This window comes from Arvicanthis niloticus, chromosome 1, assembly GCF_011762505.2.
Source record: "Arvicanthis niloticus isolate mArvNil1 chromosome 1, mArvNil1.pat.X, whole genome shotgun sequence".
NCBI classification, from domain to species: Eukaryota; Metazoa; Chordata; class Mammalia; order Rodentia; family Muridae; genus Arvicanthis; species Arvicanthis niloticus.
The window spans coordinates 69,243,484-69,264,041 of record NC_047658.1 but is presented as its reverse complement, the minus strand read 5'-3'; the positions used below and the strand labels follow the sequence as shown (position 1 = coordinate 69,264,041).

General features: G+C 44.8%; 1 protein-coding gene across 1 annotated transcript in view; it reads right to left on the bottom strand.

The window, feature by feature from the left end:
* Positions 1-20,558, bottom strand: part of Xrra1 (X-ray radiation resistance associated 1) — a 65,745-nt gene that overhangs the window by 42,031 nt on the left and 3,156 nt on the right. Inside the window, exons 2-7 of the mRNA XM_034510141.2 lie at positions 20,474-20,541; positions 15,011-15,108; positions 9,138-9,313; positions 5,265-5,336; positions 4,160-4,232; positions 649-746 (exon numbers count right to left, since the gene is read on the bottom strand). Of these exons, the coding sequence (XP_034366032.1) occupies positions 649-746; positions 4,160-4,232; positions 5,265-5,336; positions 9,138-9,313; positions 15,011-15,104 (513 nt within the window). The 5' untranslated portion in view covers positions 15,105-15,108; positions 20,474-20,541. The remainder of the gene's footprint in view (positions 1-648; positions 747-4,159; positions 4,233-5,264; positions 5,337-9,137; positions 9,314-15,010; positions 15,109-20,473; positions 20,542-20,558) is intronic.

Sequence of the window (20,558 nt, the reverse complement as noted above, 5' to 3'; positions counted from 1 at the left end):
TGTGCATGCGTCTCTAGTGTGCTGTTGAATCCACTGGGGCCTTGCTTGCTCATCTCTGGGTCAAGGGACTAGATGTACAGCCTGTATGTACTACGCCAGTCCACTGGGACCAACCTCGCTTACTGAGGTCAGGTATGTCTTTGGTATTGGTCCACAAAGTTTCTAGCTCACTGCACCTGGCTCTTAACCTGGATCCACAGCTCTCCAAACACCTATGGAGATATATCTCCTATGAAACTCTTCCTCCTATGATACTCCGTTTAAACTCAGTTTTCTATAGATTCTTCTGAGCATGAATGACCCTTGGCATTTATATTCCAGGGTCATACAGCTTGGCCATAGTTACTTGTCTGCCATCAGTACCATTAATACTATCACCACCCCCATCATCATCCCCATCCCCACCACCTCCATCACCATTATCACCATCACCACCACCTCCACCATCATCATCCCCATCATCACCATCACCACCACCATCATCATCCCCACCATCACCACCTCCCTCTCCAGAGGCCAGAGCCATGAAGCAAGAGCCTAGCAGTGAAATCTTAGAGAACCTTTCCCCAAAGGCATAATCTGTCAAGATCCCTATACTCATTCCTTAGGGGAGCAGGTAGGATCACAAACTTCCTACCTCCAACTTACTTCCAATGTCTTAAAGTCTCCATATTTCACGTAGACCATCTTGATGCCGTTGAATGCAAGCTCTAGCTCCTTTAGGGTTGGAAATGTGTGAAAGACATCTGCATGGGAACGGAAAGAGAGTGAGAGGAAATCTTGAGCTTGAAAAGGCTTAAGGAGAAGGCAATTAACAGTGACCATGCACTGAGCCTCCAGCCATGGGAGATGCTTTACCCTGCAGACCTCAGATCTCTAATAGGCTGGAGAGATGGCTTGGGGTTGAAGAGGATTTACTGTTCTGGCAGAGGACCAGAGTTTAGTTCCCAGTGTCCACACTGGGTGGCTTCTGACTGCCCGTTACTCCAGCTCTAGGGATTCCAATGACCTCTCCTGGCCCCAAAGGGTCCTGCATTCCTATGTAAACACACACACACACACACACACACAGCATATGCACACATAACAGAATTAAAAATAAAACAATCTTTTAGAAAATTTTCAATCTCTAGGCTCCATCACTGACAGGAGTTGTGCTGTTCATCCTATGGCTGAGGAAATGGCAGCTCAGGCAGGCTAAGTGACTTGTTAGAAATACGGTTGCTTAGCCAGGCAGTGGTGGCGCACGCCTTTAATCCCAGCACTCGGGAGGCAGAGGCAGGCAGATTTCTGAGTTCCAGGCCAGCCTGGTCTACAGAGTGAGTTCCAGGACAGAGCTACACAGAGAAACTCTGTAAACCCTGTCTTGAAAAACCAAAAAAAAAAAAAAAAAAAAAAAAAAAAAAAGAAGAAGGAAGAAGGTTGCTGGTAAGTGCTGAAAGTGGGAAAACTAAGTCTGTTCAAATGCAAGGCCTGCCCATTTAAAAAATGATACATTCTTTTTTTTTTTTTCTCTTCCCAATCCAGGGACCAACCTGAGGGTCTTGTGCATGCTAGGCAAACTCTCTATCATTTCTGATTAGAGACACTAACATGACCACCCCAAAGAGTCAGACATCCCAGGGAAAAGGTTCCTTTAGTTTCAATATTTAGTGTTAACTGTTTAAAATTTCATATGCATACCTAATATTTTCTCATGTATGTATTGAAATACAGTCTTCTTACAAAAACAGAATCCATGCTGTACACTGGCTTTTCTCTTTCAGCAGTATGACTTGAAGAATATTCAATGTTAAATTTGTCCAATATCTTAGTTACTTTCTAGTATAGATACACACTAGCTTTTCCTGTTGGTAACATTTAACCTATGTGGGAAGGGGGTAAACAAAAACTCCTTCTTGCATGACAACTGGATCTTAGATTCACTTTCTAGGCCTGTTTCCCTGGTAACCCGAAGCACATGCTATAGTAACTGTGTTACTAGGCAACTACTGCTTGTGGTAAAAATGGTTGCGGACTGGTAAATAATGTCTGGACCAAGAGAAAGTATAAATTATAAATACCTGAAGAGGTTACTGCTATAATCAGACATGTCCTTCATGGGACTGCTGTAACACAGACCTATGGAATGGCACATTGGTTCCTGTGTTGATGAGTTTTCCAAACAAGGGCGATTCCTGCACTTACTCAATGAGAGTTTCTGTCCAGCACCCAGGGTGACTCTTGGCTAGTGGGAAGCATTGCAAGATAGCCAACCATGGCGACTCCCCTGTAGGACTCCTGAAGCTGTACAACAGGGGCATAGTGTAGAATCACTTAGAACCTTCTACTATGTAGCCTACAAAAGCCTGTGAGTCAGGATGCTCAGTCAAGTCCAACAAAAGACTGACTGGGAGGCTTCCCTTGTGTAAGTCTCTTTCTGTAGAATACATTCCTAGAATTGGAACTACTAAAGGCAGTGACTATCTCAACTTTTTAAAGATTTATTTATTTATTTACTTATTTGTTTACTTATCTATTATATGTATGTGTTCCTGTGTGGTGTTGTGTGCAGTGAGCATGTGCGAAAGCCCATAGAAGCCAGAAGAGATCACCAGATCCCCTGGAACTGGAGTTATAGGTGGCTATGAGTGGCCCCCATGGATGACAGAAATTGAACCCAGGTCCTTTGCAAGAGCAGTAAATGTTCTTAACAGCCCTGCTCTCCGTCCCTGACTTGAATTTTAAGAGACACTACCAAACTTCCCCTAAGGAATCACACTGCTTTCTTATATTTGACTTTCACCGAGAGTCTCCACTGCCTCCCCAGGGTTGGCTGTGGTTAGAGTTTTTCATACTTGCCAAAGTTTGATGAACCTAAAAGTGTCCTGGTGATGTTTTCTTCCTTAGTGAGGCTGGGCATCTATCACAGGCCCGTTGGCCTCTCCTAGCAGACTACACTTCCTTCTAAGGTAGAGGTCTCTGTAGATGCTTTGATAGGCGCTCCCTCCAACTCACTGAGACAAACTTATCAATGTCCCCTTCTAGAACTGTCTCTGAATATCATCCTCTCAGGTTCCCAAGTCCTGTGATTCCCACTCTTCCCAGGTCACTCTCTCAATCCCCTTCACTCCCCATCTCAAGCTTCATCCCCCTCCCATGGAAAACCGCTCTTCACTGAGATTCCCTGTTTAAAAGCCTTCCACGCCTCTTCTGTCTGAAGGACTAAGCTCAACTCTCAAAGCCCTTGATGATCAAGTCCCTGCCAGTGTGTCTAACCAGCAGTTTTTTCTCCTCATGTATTCCTTGTACACAGTCTTCCTGACCATTCATTCCACAGCTGCCCCTCAACCCAAAGCACCTTTACCAATTCCTGAGTCAGCTTCTTTTCTTTCTTTCTCTCTGTGTCTCTGTCTCTGTCTCTCTGTCTCTCTCTGTCTCTCTCTGTCTCTCTCTGTCTCTCTCTGTCTCTCTCTCTCTCTCTGTGTGTGTGTGTGTGTGTGTTTATGTGTGTGTGTGTGTGTTGTGCATATGCAGATGTCAGAGGACAGTTTTCTAGGAGATGGTTCCCTTCTTTTATCACGTGAGTCTTGGAGATCAAATTCAGGTCACCAAGCTTGGCAGCAGGTGCTTGAAAGTACTCAACCATCTTGCCAGCACAGCGTATTTCTTTTTTGATCCTGTCTTAGGTGCTCTTACCTAGGTTTCCTGACTCGCTGGACTGGGTTAAAGTCGCTCTGGTATGTTTGCCTGGTGTCTTCTGATCTCCCTGTACCAGTGCTTATATGTACCCTGTTTTTGGTCTGAGTCCATCTCTCCTACCAATCACAAGCTCTCCAGAGCAGCAACTGGGTGCCTTTCTTTCTAAAGGCCACACAGTCCTGGCACCAGCAGGGGTCACTGTAGATCTTCCGAATTACTAAAAGGCCTTTTTCTCTCACTGGAGTTTGCAAGGTGTCCTGCCGGGCTAGAGGAGAAGGTTATCTGGGTTTGTGGAGAGGAGCTTCAGCTGACAGGGAAACCCTTGGTGAGTGACAGCTCAGCACCAGAATTGAGATCTGTGATCTCTCCAGAGCGATCTCCTGGCCATGAGAGGCCAATCCCAGGTGGACAGACAGATAAATTCTAACACAAGTGCTTTGTGGGCTAGGAGGACAGTTAATAAGAAGAGAAAGCTCACCTAGAGGCAGCAGGTTTTCAGAGGCATTGATATAAATCACAGACGTAAAATGTTTGAAGTCCTTTTCCTTTGCCTGTCAGAAAGCATTCCAGAGAAACACAGGATTAGTTCCCTGCCCGGGAGCCTGTAGAAACACCACAGCAGCTGTCAAGAGGGCAAATGCCTAAAAGGGACTAAGAGACATTCTTAGTCCAAGAGCAGACACGCAGAGAGGGTGGTGGGGACTTTTCTGTGTTTTTTTTTTTTCCTACCCTAAAATACTTCAAACGTATCGAAAAGCACAGTGAGTGATACTTTGAAGATGTAGCCACCGTGGCCCAGTTTTAATGACCTGAGTCTGAAGTGTCTAAATGTGAAAGAAACTATCAGAAGACGTGTGTGCTCTATTACCACAGCCTCCATGTGTCTCCTCAAACCCCACGCTGTATCCCTGCTCTTGGCTTTTATGTAGATAACGTACACAACAAAGTTTATACCCATCAATTATACATAGGGTTATTTACATGTTTTAAAACTTTATATTCAATGCTATGGTACGAATGTGTCTTTTTACTAGAGAGTATAGCTTTGAGATTTACACAAAGTGTATATAGATCTGTGGAAATTAATCTGTGTTGATACATATAGGTCCAATTTGTCCATTTGAATTCCTTGCTTGAATATATGACACGTTATCCTCTTCTGCTGTGTACACATTTAGTCTGTTCCAAAACTTCAATTGTTATAAACAAGGTGCTACACACATTCCTGTACATCCTTCCTCATCATAAGAGTTTTGGTACCCCTACCACACAGTTAGCTCATGTGATGGGAACTCCACACAAAGAGTTAGACTCTACCCAAACTCCCTAGCCAATTCTCGCCATGTTCTATGCCCTAGTCTCAAGAACAGATTCTTAAGATGAATTTTTCTAATTCACAGAACACCAAATTCATAGCAAGGTTTGTGTGTGAATATTGTTTCCACCCCTGTCTGCCCACCTCTTCCCCCTCTTTCTACATAACTAATTTCTAGTTCCCAGGGACTGAGGAGGTGCCATACACAAACCAAAGCATCCGGGTTCCCTGACACCTGGCTCGGTCATGCCTTTGATGCTGGCCTCACCTTGGAGAACTTCATGCCACTCACGTTGATAGTGCAAAGGTCTGATGGCTTTCTGGCAGAGTGGTGCTTTAGCTAAAACACAAGACACAGAGTTGGTCCCCAAAGTCCCAAGAGAATGTAATAAGTTGAGTTACTTCTGTTGAGTGTTTTCTCCCTGGGCACTCTCATAGACTTGCTACTTGTTTGCTTGTGCATTCACTCACTCACTCACTCACTCATTCATTCATTCATTCACCAAGTATTAACTGAGCACAGCTTTGGGCATGAACTGTACTGACTGTTTTAACAAACTTTTCTTTACCCTAACTGAACCCCCCTTTAATATAAGTAGTGTTTCTTAATAATTATTAGTTGTGTTAAAGGGTTGACCTTTCTCTTCCAGTATTACTTTAGTTAAAGAGTTTAGTCCCATGGCTGGGCAGTGGTGGCGCACGCCTTTAATCCCAGCACTTGGGAGGCAGAGGCAGGTGGATTTCTGAGTTCGAGGCCAGCCTGGTCTACAGAGTGAGTTCCAGGACAGCCAGGGTTACACAGAGAAAACCTGTCTCAAAACAAACAAACAAACAAACAAACAAAAGAGTTTAGTCCCCCCTTTTAATGAGGTTAAGAGATGAAAGCTACCTTGCCTGAGGCCCTGTAGCTAGAACATGGTGGATGGATGATTTGGATTCAATCTGTACTCATTAAACTGTGCATTTTTGCCTGCTATGTGTCACTGTACACAGTGGAAAAGTTAGGATCACCTATCGGCTTCAGAATATCTCCTAGTTGAGTGCTGCAGAATTCCTTGTCCCATCTATCATGGCCTACTCTGTATGGTGCCTACTGTGAAGAGAGTCTAAACAGGCTCAGAAAAGACGGTGCAGAAGCAGCAGATGCCTTCCATACTCTCTCAGAGTGACCACTTCGTAGGAAGGCAAATAGCAAGTACTCAGAAATGTAATGATTATTTTAAAGGAGAAATTCAAGATCCAGTGGGATATGGAAACAGGAGGCCCAACCTCAGTCTTAAAAGGAGGAAACATTTCCTTGAGGGTGTGATGTTACAGCTGAGAGCTAAGCCATAGGAGATGATCCTATGCAGTGGGCAGGGAGTGCGAAGGCCTCCCAGACAGAAGGCAAGGTGTTTTTAGAGAGGGAGCTATGAGACCACGCGGATCCACACTGGCTCTGAACAAGGGAGTGGATTAAGTTGGGGCCGACAGCAGTTTCATAAAGATCAGCTTGTCTGACCTACTTAAAAAGGATAAGAAGACAGAAGACCGATGTGCCAGATGTTGTTAATGACTTTTCCAGCAAGAGCTTTTACCTACTGAGCCATCTCAACGACCCTAAAGAAAAGCATTCTCATTGGTTTGAACTAGTTAAGAGTTACGTGGTTAGCCCAATAAGAGGTGATGGTGGCCTAGTTCACAGTTGTAGCAGAAGACACAAAAGGAAGTAGGCTTGATGACTGTTTAATAGAAGCTCTAGGACTTGGTAATATGGGAATGTCGACAGAGGGTGAGAGGCAAGCGTAAACTATAACCTCTGGTTACAAGCTCAGTGAATGGCTAGTTAGTGCCAACAGAGAGGTAATATTAGCCAAAATGATGCATTTGGGGATGTGGGGTCAATGGCATATGTGCAGAAGTATAATCTGAGGTGCCAGTGAACTGACAGGCAGCACAGAGATCCCATTGCTCTGAAAAGCATTTTCACTGTTTCCTCTACCCAAAGCTGCCGTGAAGGTAACAAACCATGCTGGTTAATATGGGAACTCACAGGGGGACGGTCACCCTACATACATACATACATACATACACACACACACACACACACACACACACACACACACACTCAACTCAACTGCTGGAAATGCTAGGATGCAAAAACAGGGACATTCAAACACTTCATTATAATGTTAAAAATTACCTTTATTTTATATATCTGGGTGTTTGCCTATATGTATGTCTGTGCATCACATTTGTGCCTGATACCTGTTGTGGTGGTTTGAATATGCTTGGCCCATAGGGAGTGGCACTAATTAGGGTATGGCCTTGTTGGAGCTGGTGTGGCCTTGCTGGAGAAGGTGTGTCACTGTTGTAGTGGGCTTTGAGATCCTCCTCCTAGTTGCCTAGAAGAGTCAGTCTTCTGTTTGCCTTCAGAATAAGATGTAGAACTCTCAGCTCCTCCAGCGCCATGCCTGCCTGGATGCTGCCATGCTTCCCACCATGATAATAATGGACTGAACCTTAGAAGCAGTAAGCCAGCCCCGTTAAATAATTGTCCTTTGTAAGAGTTGACTTTCTCATAGTGTCTCTTTACAGCAATGGAAACCCTAACTAAGACATCTGCAGATGTTAGAAGAGGGTTTTAGATCCCCCTGGAACTGGGATCTACAGATGTCCTGAACTTCCATGTGGGTGCTGGGAATTGAACCTGAGTACTCTGGAAGAGCAGCTATTTTCTCAACCCCTGAGTCATCTCTCTGGCCCTCAAGTTCCTTGTTTAAAATATTCCAGTGGCTTCAAAAAAAACCCCTATGTATATCCTTTTATATACTCTCAATCATCTCCGGGTTAGTGCTAATATCCAAATACATGTAATATGTACATAGTGGAATAATATGTAAATAGTTTTGCCATATGGTTCAGGGACTAGGAATACAAGAGTATTCACATGTGTAGTACATACTTGTGCTTTGTTTTTCAAACATTTCAGTATGTGGCTGTTTGAGTCTGTGGGTGAGGAATAGTGGATATACGGGGCCAGTTGTATTTGGGAATGAGGGGACAAAGAACACCAGAGTGAAGTGGTCTGCTCGACGTCCGTACTGCTGTTTCCATCCTCTGAACTCCCAATGAGGAGTGGTCCTAACAGAGAAACAGATCCACAGGCTCTGCAGAAAGCTTGTGCTGCTCAGTGAGATGAGGCGGACCAGCCACATTCTCTTGTGACCTCTGATACACGTCTTAAGACTTACCAGCAGAATATGGGAATGAGTGAGGCTACCAGAGTTGTTCTCAGGGAGCAGCGAGAGCCCACGCTGTCCATTAGTATTAATTTACAAAACCCATCTTTCTCTGCAAAGCTACTGAAGCGTTGCATAGAACAGATGTGAGTTTGCCTGGCTGGTCTCCAACCCACCATCCCAGGTCTCTTCAGAAAGACTGCCTCAGGTCTGGAATCCTTCTGCCTCCAGATAGATGCTAAAACCAAAGGACAAAGGCTGTGGGAAAGCAGGACCTCCCTGGTCTCACCAGCTCCTGGAGAAGTCACCACAGAGCAGAACACAGCATGGCTCACAGGCATCTCGCATTCCTCCTCAGCACTGGCTTAAGGATCCTCAGTTTACCTTTTATTTCTGAAACACTCTTGCCTTTCCAACTGACATAAGACTTTTCACTTTGTAAAATGTCTTTTTTTCCTCTTAGAGCCAGGGTTTCACTAAGTAGTGCCTCTGCCTCCCAGAGTACAGAAATTAAGGGTATGTGACACCCTGTCTGGCCATTTTACATAATATAAAGGTACAGGTTTTAGAGTCAGTAGATCAGGGTTTTAATCCTGGTCTGGCCATTCACTGGCCATACGTGGGGCCTCTTTTCCATGTCTACCAGTGGTAACAACATAGTAAGGATGGCAATCCTGGGCCTGTCTCGCAGGGTGTGTGTAACGGTTTCACGTGTTAAAGGACATTTCCAGGGCTATTTCATCATCAGCCACAATAAATTTGCCACCATCACTCTCATGGCTTGAAGTCAGGTGGGAGTAAAGGTACCTGGGCAAGACCAGTCCTTGCCCCTAGTCAGACAAAGTAGGGAAATCCTCATTCCTCCCTTCCCCTTCCCTTCAATAATGCTGTCAGCCACTCAGGAATGTATTTACTCTCACCAGAAAAGACCGGTCCAAGATGTGTCCAAAAATGTCTGCCTGACTATCTCGCCGAGATATTTTCTTCAACCCAGTATCGAAAGAAACCTTCTTCTGGTTTTCCTGACCGTCGGTGGCTGCCTTAGCTACCCCTTTCTTCATGCTGCCTTTCCGAGCCACTATCCAGTGTCCCCGGCCTGTGGGGAAGATTGGGACAGTGAGCAGAGCCAAAGGCCTCTGAAGCCAAGGATACGAATACATTATATTTATCTCTAATGCCAAAGCCCCAATAGCTCCTGAGTGCTGGCACTCACTACTGCTGAAGCAGTCTCATGCTGAAGCACGTCTGTGCACACGTCTCATTTAAGAGCCTCTAAGCTCAGTGAGGGCTATGTTACAGATGAAACGGCTTAGGATGAGAAGGGTAGGATGGCTGCCCGACTCCCTCCTTATCTCCAAATGTGTGCCTCCCAAGGCTACTGTTTAAGAGACAGAGTCAGACTCTTCCTGTTATATGATGTCCTCCCTGATCTCTGTCAGCACGAAGGATTATTCTCTCAGTGCTAGGCACCTACTCTACCACTGTCATCTCCCAGGTAAGGACTCTGTGACCTCAATTCCATATGTCAGGATAAAGAATCATATGATGCCCAGGGATGTAACTCTGTTGGCCGAGCATTTGCCTAGCATACATGAAACTGCAGTTCATACCCCCACCTACTATATAAAACTTGTTAGTGGAGCACACCTGTAATCTCAATACAATCTCAATTAGTGGAAATAGGAGGACCCAAGCTCATCCTTGGCTACACAGCAAGTTTGAGGCCAGCTTGGGTTACATGGAACCCTATCTTAAAATTTAAAAAGATTATAGCATTCATAGTAAGTCCATTTAAAAATCATGAAGACATTCTATAATCTGTTATCTTCCACATTAGCCATTAATCTACCCCCTGTATTAACTGTAATCTTTATATTATTTATTTACTCATTTGTGGTCCACATTCCCTTCCCTCTGGAATAGAAACTCTTTTAACAGCAGGGGGCTTGTCTGACTAATTCATCTTCTTGTCTGCATGGCCTGCACAGAACTCTCACACTGTGACCACTGCTAAACGAACGACTTAGTGAGCCCATATCATCATCTGCTTAGATGTTTGTGAACATCTACTTTGTGCTGAGAGCTGGTGTCATGGCAATGAACATGACAGAAGCACTGACCCCTAACAGGTCAATAATATCTGTGGTAGTGTGGAAGCCCAGAGAACCTTCCAGTATGAGATAGCTCTACTAAGCTGAAGGAATTCCGTTGATGAGGATTGAAACTAAGGCAGTCTAGGTAGAGGGAAGAACAACAAATGCCCAGATGTATGAAGGCCTGGATGACACACAACAGAATAGCTGTGAAGCCCAGGATGGGGCCACAGGCTCTGGCAGGCAGCAGCTCCTAGTCCTGCCTCCAGGGTTCCACACTCAACCACTGTTGCCAGTCCTGCCTGCTCTGGTCTCATGTGAGGCATTTCCCACTTCTGCTCTGGCTAAGTAGTCTGGTACCCCACCAGCAAAGGCCACCCCACCTGGGCATAGGTTTCGGTTCTCCTCGACTCACTCTGCATAGCCCTGCCTCCTGAAGGTAACAGTCTGAGTTGGTGTGAAAACACCAAGTGGCCAAGAGGAAAGGCCCAGATGTGCCAGGAGATCAAGGGAGGAAGCTGAAAAGGTCAGGAGAGGCAGCCCATAGAAAGTGCTGAAGCCAGACGAAGCACAGGAATGGTATAGCTTTTAGCAGAAAGGAGGATCAAGGAAGGATTATTTTGTTTTTCCTTATATTTTTTCATTTTGAGATAATTTTAGACTTCTAGAAAAGTTGCAAAAACAGTCAAATTGCCACATAGCCTTCACCCAGCTCCCTTAATGTTCTGTTCTTGCCTTTGTAACAGCCACAAAATTACTGAATCTGAGCAATTAGCATCGATGCAACATCAGTACTGATGTCAGCCCTTCTTTGAAATCTGCCAGTCTCCTGACTAATGTCCTCCCCTTGTCACAGGATCTAGGCCAGGATCTCATGTCACATTCAGCTGGCATGGCTCCTTAGTCTGCTCCAACTGGAGAGACAAACCTCCGTTCCACTCTTTCCTCCTGCAGGCTTGACACTTGTGAAGTGTGCTTGCCAGTTAAATATTAAAATACCCAAAGTAAGATATCCACCTGTGTGAACTTGTTTAATGCTTTCCCAGGATTAGACTGAGGCTTTGAACTTGGCAAGCTACGACAAAAGCAAGCTGTGCCTTGCCTTGTGCCTCATATCAGAGAACTCGCTATGCGTTATTTCTGGTGGTGGTACCTTGTTTTTGAGACAAGTTGTCACCATACAGTCCAGGCTGACTTTGAACTTACAAGTCTCCTGCCTCAGCCTCCTGAGTGCTGGGGTTATAGGAATGTGCTATTATACAACACATTGATGCTAGTGTTTGTTCTGTGTGTGTGGTATGTATAGACATAGACATATATATGCATGATGTATGAGTGCATGTGCACGCATGTGTGCAGCTGTGCATGTGGAAGCCAGAGGAACATGTAAAGTATCTCTGTTACTATCTACCTTGTTCCCTTGAAGCAGAGTTTCTGGTTGAACCGGAAGCTTACCACTTCAGCTATGCTGGCCAGTCAGCAAAACCCCAGAAATCTTCCTGTCTTTGTCCCAAATTCATGGGCATATATGGCCATGCTCAACTTTTACATGGGTGCTGCGGATGGGTCCTCTTGCTTGCTGCAAGTGCTCTTCCCTACCGAACCACCACCCAGCCCTACAATGCTAACTTTGATCACTCATTCATTCAGAGTTGGGCCTTTCCGATTTCGATACCGAGAAGCTCCTATTCATTTTTTACCTTTGTTACTAATAACTATAACTAGAAAGTTGTTCAAATGTCTCGTTTCTCATACTTCTACCCAACTTTCTTCTGCATCCCAAATTGCTGTGTGTCAGCCTTACTGGGTTAAAATATGCAATTGTTCAAACACTGCATTGCTGTGACAGTATTTTGTAGTTTTAATTAGTAAGGTGATGTTAGTGAGAGAGGTACTTGATAATGTAGGTGACTCTACCTCCATCAGCTGAAAATTAAGGGGCAAAACATGAGATTTCCTAGAGAAAAAAGACGTCCCGCTTCAAGACTACAATGGGGTGTACGTATTTAATCCCAGCACTCCAGAGTCAGAGGCAGCTGAATCTCTGTGAATTCAAGGTCAGCTTGTCTACATAGTGAGTTCTAGGACAGCCAGGGCTACCTAGAGATCTGTTTCAAAAAAAAAAAAAAAAAAAGACAATGGGCTGGGATGTAGCTCAGTGGTAGAACTTACCCAACTTATGCAAAGCACAGGGTTTCATTCTTACCATCAGGAAACAAAACAAATATCTACTTTAGATTAGCTCTCCCCAGGAGTCACATAAGTCATATTCATATAAGTCAGTTCCTATTCCATCTACCCACCTGCTTGCTCTATCTATCTATCTATCTATCTATCTATCTATCTATCTATCTATCTATCTATCATCTATCTATCCATTCATCCATCTACCTATCTTCTATTAGCCTTATTTCTTTAAAGAATCCTGACTGACATATTACCCAAAAGTGAGTTTTAGCTGTAAAAAATATTACTGTGATATTTGAATAGTGATTTTATATTTCCCTCATGTCTTCTGTATTCATTAATCAGAGTTTTACCATAAGAAAAAGATGTTTCTTCTCTCCCACTTATTTATTGGCTTAAATGTTTATTTATATCATTATGGGCTCATGAATATTTATCCTACCATTATTTATTTCCCAATCTAGGCTATTTATTTCCAGATTTGGCTCTGTTGTTGACTCCTGTGTCCCTTCAACCTGCCCTCGATGTTGTTCTGAGTACTTCTTTACTTTCTGGTACCATCCAATGTTTAAAGTCCAACCTGAATTCTTTTTCCCTTACTTCATACCTGCGAACATCTATTTTTCTGGGGATCTCTTATTCCTCTCATTGGAGAATGGTATTTAGAAGCCAAGATCCAGGTAGCAAGTGTATTCTTCACTAAGTCCACACCTCTGCTCTTAGTGAGCATGCATACCAACATATGCAGATAAACACCTCCCTCCCACCTCTGTCCTTCTGTCTGTCTCTCTAGCTGTCTCTGCCTTTTTCTTCTGTGTGTGGAGAGAGTTTGAGGGAGGGTGGAAAAGAAGGATGAAGGGAGAGAAGGAGAGAAAACATAAATCCACATTGTTTCCTCACAGGATTCAAACGAGTAGGTGGCCAGGAACAGCGCCTAAGTGCAAACTGAAACCCCTTTGGAGAAGCAGGGAGAACAGGGCTAGGATGTAGCTTAGTTGTAAAACCCTGGCCTGTCATGTGTGAGGCCCTACAATTGATCCCTAGTTACTACACACCTCAACAAATTGGAGAATAGACTAGAGAAGAATCAATCAATATCCTATATATTCTGTATCCCCTTTTCCAAGGTTTTCCTCTGTTTTCAGTTGCTCAACTATGACCTAAAAATATTAAGTGGAAAATTCCAGAAATAAAGAAGAATTTAAAACAACTTTGTAGAGATAATCTCTTGAGTACTGTGTAAAAGCATTCGCCTGTCAATAAAGGGCTGATTGGCCAATGAGCTGAGGCAGGATTAGAAAGTGGGACATCCAGCAGAGAGAGAAATTCTGGGATTGAGGTACAGGAAGATCGCCCCCACACCCAACTCTGAGGAAGCCAGTCGAATGATACTGAAGGAGAGGTAACTAGCCACGACTGAGACTGGTTTACGAGGGATAAATGAGTTACGAGATAGCGGAAATGAGCTAAAGCCTGTGGCCTGAACATTTATTCTTGTATATTACGTCTCAGAGTCATTATTTCGGGGAACTTATGTGCAGGTGGGAAAGCCCACAGTTACATAACTTATTCATTATAGCAAACTGATACAGTTATTCTATTTACTATCAGCTAGTTAGAACAGTTTTAACTCTAAGTTAATCTCATACTATTCCTAGTTTATCTAGTTTATAAATTAAACCTTATCAGGTCTATATGTATGGAATGATGTAATATATATATATATGTGTGTGTGTGTGTGTGTACATATATGGTTTATATGCAGATATGGTTTGCATTACTCTTGTTTTAGGCATTGACTAGTTAATCCCCCTACTGATGATAAGGGAATACTTAATAGTAGAGTGAGCAACAAGTCACAAAGCCAGGGGTTAAAGAAGGTGGGCTTTTCTCTTGACCTACTCATCTGAAGCAACAGAGCTACCTGACTTCTAGACAGTGTTCCACCTCTAGGGCTATGCTCACTGTAAAAGTCCCTGCCCATAGGGAAGGGGGAGTCACTAGATGGATATTTAAAATTACCAGAAGCATTAGCAACGTCATTCCGGAGTGGAACAGAGCACGACTGCTCATCCAATAAGAGGAAAGGAAGAAAGGTACACAGCAGACTCGGGTCGTAAGACGGTCTTTGAAAACCGTGGGAGAAGGATAGGGCTTCGAGTATGGAAGACTCTGGCTAACAGGAAGGAAGGCTGGAACACTCAGGACAAATCCAAATGCTTTGTGAAAAAAGCATCCTGGGAGAGAAGCATCAATGAAGGAAAGGGGTTGTGGCAGAGATTAAGGGTGGGTTAGGTTGCAACCGACATGGCGGGCCTCTACAGGTGTCAGCAATGAGAGGTCACTGAACAGAAGCCACTGTGGTTAAACACACACTACAGAAGGTCTATGAGGTTGCTGCAAAAAGAGGGGTGGGAGGGGATGGGCCTGAGTGGCAAGGAGAAAACAAGGAAAAATGGTGCAAGGCAGGAGCTGGGTATAGAGAAGAGGCAGCAACAGAGATGTCACCTCACCTTCTTCCGGCAACCGAAGGAGACTTTTGGCTGGAAAGCAGTTGTTGAGGCAAGGCTTGCCATTATCCATTTTGTATATTCCTGAAGACATCATCTCCCTGAAGGATACAGGGCAGTGGGGAGTCAGAAGAGTAAACGGTACAGGGGAACCCTTCACCCAGTGCCATTCCTGAGCCTACCAAGACCAGTGTGTCCTAAGCACCCTAAATCTAAAGACCAAGAGGCTCTGCTTCAGAAACCAGCTGCCGTGAGCAAATCAGGGAGGCAGGGCCTGAGCTTTCCAATTCAGACCAGTCCTAATTCAGCAGAATACTAGATTAAGTTCAGAAAGACCTGGTTTGAATCCTTGCCTTGCTGTGTGATAAGCAAGTTCCTCTACTCCACCAAGTCTCAAAGTCCTCATCTGTAAAGTGGGGGTGACAATCCTACCTTCCCAGAGGAGCGAGAAGATCACATGTGAAGGGCAGTTGTCTTTGTTTTAACAGAAGTCAGAGAAATGGGGCTCACCTTTTAGGAAAAGTGATACACAAACCAAGTTTTGACAGGATAAATCCAATTTGAGGGGTAAACTGAATTTACTGGTGGAGAGAAGAATAAACAGTTCAAAAAGGAAGAGGCACAGAACTGAGGGCATTGCAGTGCTCAAGACGCGGCTGTCAGTCTCAGGGCAGGAAAGGTGTGCATTGGGGACTCTTGGTGTGGGTGTGAGGCAGAACAGGAAGACAGTGCCTGCTCCTGAAGGGTGTTTGCTATGAGGGATGGGGTTCAGGGAGGGGGCAGCTGTGGTTTCAAACTGTAGGTGACTGGAAGATAAAGTCAACTTCTGAGCTTTGTATAAGTCATGAGCAGAGCTGTGCTTGAAAAAGGAGGCCTGACAAAATTGGTCCCAATGAATGAGACTGGCAGTGAGTACCGCAGGGAGGGGACCAGGATAAAGAGCAAACACCGGAGAGGAGGAGCTGGGAAGCCAGGGAAGGTTAACTGCTAACACAGGCCATGAGGAAACAACAGTTGGCTTCCAGGAAGAGGAGAACTAAATACCGATGTGTGCTGTGGAGTGGGGAGAGGAAGGCAGAGTCACACAAGCAAGGTAACTGCAAACAAGTTTTCCAAAGACCTGTGCTGTGAAAGGGAGAGAGGCAAGCCGGAAAAGTCAAGAAAGTAGGCAGCAGGGCAGGAGTTAGAGGTGTGGGATGTAGGGAATGTCTGGGGATGCACTCCCTGGCTCACAAAAGGGAGCAAAGGCAACCAATGCTTTCCGATAGTCCCAGCCTTGGAGGGCAGTCACTACATACAGAGTATGGGTCAAATGCTGGTAAGATACTTACTGTGTGGCCTTGAACACTTAAGTTATTTAACATTTCACCACACTGCTTCAGTTTCTCCCTCTAATGAAATGTAGGCAGTAAGTGGACCTCTTCTGTGGAACTGTTTTCATGATCTAATGAGAAAATGCTTGGGACTGGGTTTAGGAGAATAAACAGCACCTGGCAAGTACACATTGATAATCTTCTAGGGTGACCACTGCTAACAGGACGAGAAAGGCTTGGCTATATGCCTGCCACCAAGAGAAAGGAGCAGATTTGAGGAGGAGAGAATGAGAAAGATGGGTGGCCTTGACCCCAACTGGGAGCAATCAGGAAGAAAGGTAGTTGGAGCCTAGGGGAGGGGTTCCTCCCTGAGGAGGAGGGACAGAGAAGGCTCCCTGAGGGTCAGCTACAATAGGGAAGACATTTTGCATATCCTGACTGGCCCATTTCTCTACCACCCAAGGAATAAAAAGAACACAAAGGAAATAACCTTTCACTTCCTGTTGGTTGTACCTGTATGTACATACTTGTATATAGACAGAAAGGTGTGCACACACATGTATACAGACAGAAATTGGGAAGTAGATGTTGGTTCTGCCTCCAGGGTTTGATTTGACTTGAACTTTTTTTTTTTTTTTTAAATCAAATTGTTACTGTCTTCAGAATAATTCCTCAGAGGAGTTGCTAACCCCTAATCACAGTTGAATTTATCACCTGTCACTCAGGAATCAGGAAGTGAAAGAGCTTGCAGAGTTCAGGAAAGACGAGGAAGAGCCGAGGGCAGGAGAGGCCTTGCATGTGCAAGAGCTTGAGCTCAGTCCCAGCACACACACACACACACACACACACACACACACACACACACACACAAAACACCCAAACCAAACAAAAACCCCTCATAGTTATCATCTGTATCTATTTGTCATTGTTTGTCTGGTGTCAGACCTTGCATAAACTTACATAAGTAGCTAAGTGTGGCAAATACAGGCTTTTACAGGATTTGGGCAAGCTAAGGGAGAGAGTAAAGAAAGCTGGATGCCGGCTGATGTGTTTATAAAAAGGTAAAGAGATAAAGAGAGTATGTTCTGTGGGTGTGTGGATATGGGGGAAGAGGCTGTCTCAGCAGGCCCATGTCGAGGTATCTCTTCCCCCTGAGGGACCAGCCACACACCAGTATAGTATAGAATAGAGTTTATTCAAGGCTTGAGGAGGAGAGCCAGGAGGGTAGTAGAGGCAGAGACAGAGAGAGTAGAGAAGTAGAGGAGTAGAGGCCGGCCATGAGCACGTGGAGAGAGGGGGAAAGGAAGGGGCAAGGGAACAGAGGGATCAAGAGAGCAAGAGATGGAGGAGGGGGGGTCAAGCAGCTCCTTTTATAGTGGGCCAGGCCTACCTGGCTGTTGCCAGGTAACTGTGGGGGTGGAGTTTAGACAGAATGCTAACACCATTGACAGGAGGGAAGCATGGGGTTGTGTGTGTGTGTGTGTGTGTGTGTGTGTGTGTGTGTGTGTGTGTGTATAGGAGCAGCTCCTATTCAGTCCTCCCCAGTGGCTGCCAAACGGAGATCTGAGTCAACATTGCCACCTCCCCCTCAGCGCCTTCCTTTCCTCCACAAGAGAAGTCTGCTTTTTGTATGGAATCTGATTATTTAAGCACCAGCAAGTCATCTATCATTATGAAACAATGTGCAGGCCAAACCAAACGTATCCAGGAAGAGAGTCAACTCTGAGGCTACTGTTGGCTTTCTGTGATGAAAATCCTCTGACTTTCACAGGTCAAAGTAAGAAATTCTATTCAAAAACACAAAAAAAACACCAGAATACTATTATTACTTAGCTTTGCAAATCCAACAACAAGCATTCGCTGTTGCTGGAAATGCACAGCAGGGGGCTACCCAATGCGGCCTGGACCCTTTTCTGGATCGGGGCCTTTCTTTTTAACCTATGCTTTTATCCTATGCTGTGGTAAAATTTCCACTCACATTGGCCTAGCAGTCTACCCTTCTTCACTGCCTTGGTTCATCCTTGGACTGTATCCCACCTAGACTGCCACTACAACCCCTGACTGGATTCTCACGGGAAAGCCATAGGCCCTAGTTGTTTTTGTTTGTTTAGCTAAACAAAACGTTTCTGCTTTTGCTTTGCTGGAGATGGAACCTAGGGCCTCAGACACACTGGGCAGGTGCTCTGCCACTAAACCCAAGGCCCACCATCCTGTTCTTGAAACCTGTTCTCTGAAGTCCTTGGTGTCTCTACCTTACCTTCCCGCCCTAGCCACTCCTGTCCATTTAGCCTACGAGGGTATATGGCAAACAGTGTTTCCAGCTTTGTCCTTTGTACTCAGTGATTAGTGTTGCTTCCCCATAACATATCCTTTCTAACTCTGTCCACCTGGTTGGTCTCATCCATTAAAATTCAGTTGCAGACTGGCCTCTCAGAGATCTAAGTTTCTTAAATTGTGAAACCTGAAGATTTTTCCTTAACAGACTTTAGTTATCAAAAAACCTGCTTTGGGGCAGCTCCAGATAATGTGAGCCTCTCCGACCCCGCTGACTGAGGGACAGGAGTTACGTGAAGACTGTGAGACTTCGGTATCAAGAGTGTAGGAAGAACCCATAAATGATATGGGCAGTGAGGAAGCAGGGCTCGAGGTGTCCTAAGGCAGAAGGAAGCGGGCAGTTCCTGAACAAGGAACTCAAGTTCCGCTCTAGTTTCTGCTACAAAGCTGCATGGCCTTGGCCCAGTCACTTTACCTCTCTGAACCTGCTTTCCCACACAGAAAATGAACCTAAAAATTCTGTGCCTCGAAGAGTTGCAGTGAGAACTACCTGAAGCCACGGATAAAGTGTGTGGAGAAAAGCCATCTCTCTATACCCTAGCACCTGCCACCCCTCGAAAAGCCTTTACCAAACTCTCTAGTGAGGAACAATTGTGCTTTTGCTGACTCTGAGCTTATTTAGTCACTTTGTAATTTTCTCCTTTATGACTCAAGCACTTCCGACCTCACAAGATAAGCACCAACCATGAACAAGCTCCCCCAAGGGACTAGGAACCTCTGGGTTTGAAACATGCCCAATTCGTTGCCTCTCTTCTCCCGGGGGATCTAGTGCATGAGAAGCACCTAACAGACATGAGTGAACATGATGGACACCACAGTACTCCTGGGACCGAAGGATGTACATAAATCTGATCTCTCTAATTTCCCTCAAGGGAAAGGGCAGTGTTACATAGTTAATTGTCTGTTTATCCTAACACAGCACCTAGCACATAACACTGGATGAGTAAGCAAAGGCTGGGCCCTCCTCTGCTCTAGTGAGGAGCCTATGTGTATTCTGATCCCTAAGTTCCTCCCTCTAAAGGGTTGGAGGCTCTTCTCATGTGGCCCTCTGACACCCCGTATGTCCAGAATTGTATGTGTTACTTTATTATTATTTTGTTCCCCTCAGCAGACTGCCATCTGTCTCAGGGCCTATGATTACCTCATCTATAGAAACACACTTCCTGTTTAGTTTGTTTCTGTCAACGGACATGAACTCGGGTTAGTGTCATCTAGGAAGCCATGACTATCAACTGAGAAAATGCCTCTATCAGACTGGCCTGTGGGCAAGCCTGTGGCATACTTTTTTTTTTGATTAGTGACTGATGTGGGCAGGGCCCGGGTCTCAGTGAGGAGGCATCCTGGGTTTCGGGAGAAAGCAAGCTAAGTAATCAGGTGTTCCTCTGTGGTCTCTGCTTCAGTTCCTGCCCTGCTTCCTTCCTGCTGAGGCTTTCCTGGCTGATAAACTGTGATCAGGATCTGTAAGACAAGTAAACCCCTTTCTCCCCAAGTTGGTTATTGTCAGTGTTTTCATCACAGCAATAGAGAGCTAAACTAGAACACCCTGACACCTGACACAGAGCCTAGAATTCAAAAAAAAAAAAAAAACAAACAAACAAAAAAACAAAACAAAACAAAAAGGCAGGTACAAAATCAGTTGATTCTTTTTTTCAGGGTACCTCTCTGGAGATCAACCATTCTATCAGGTGACAGACAGCTAGACAGGGAGTGCCTGCTTAAATTACTGTCAGGAAAATGCTAGAAACTGCAGCTGCTGGAGAAGGCTCTAGCAACTCACCAGGATACTGGGGCCTATTTGCTAGGTCTATTTGGTACTTACTTGATCTTTGACCTCGGGAATGATTCTTTGCCTTCCTTTTGCTTCTGTTTCTTTACCTGTCTCTTTACCTATAAAAGAGATAATG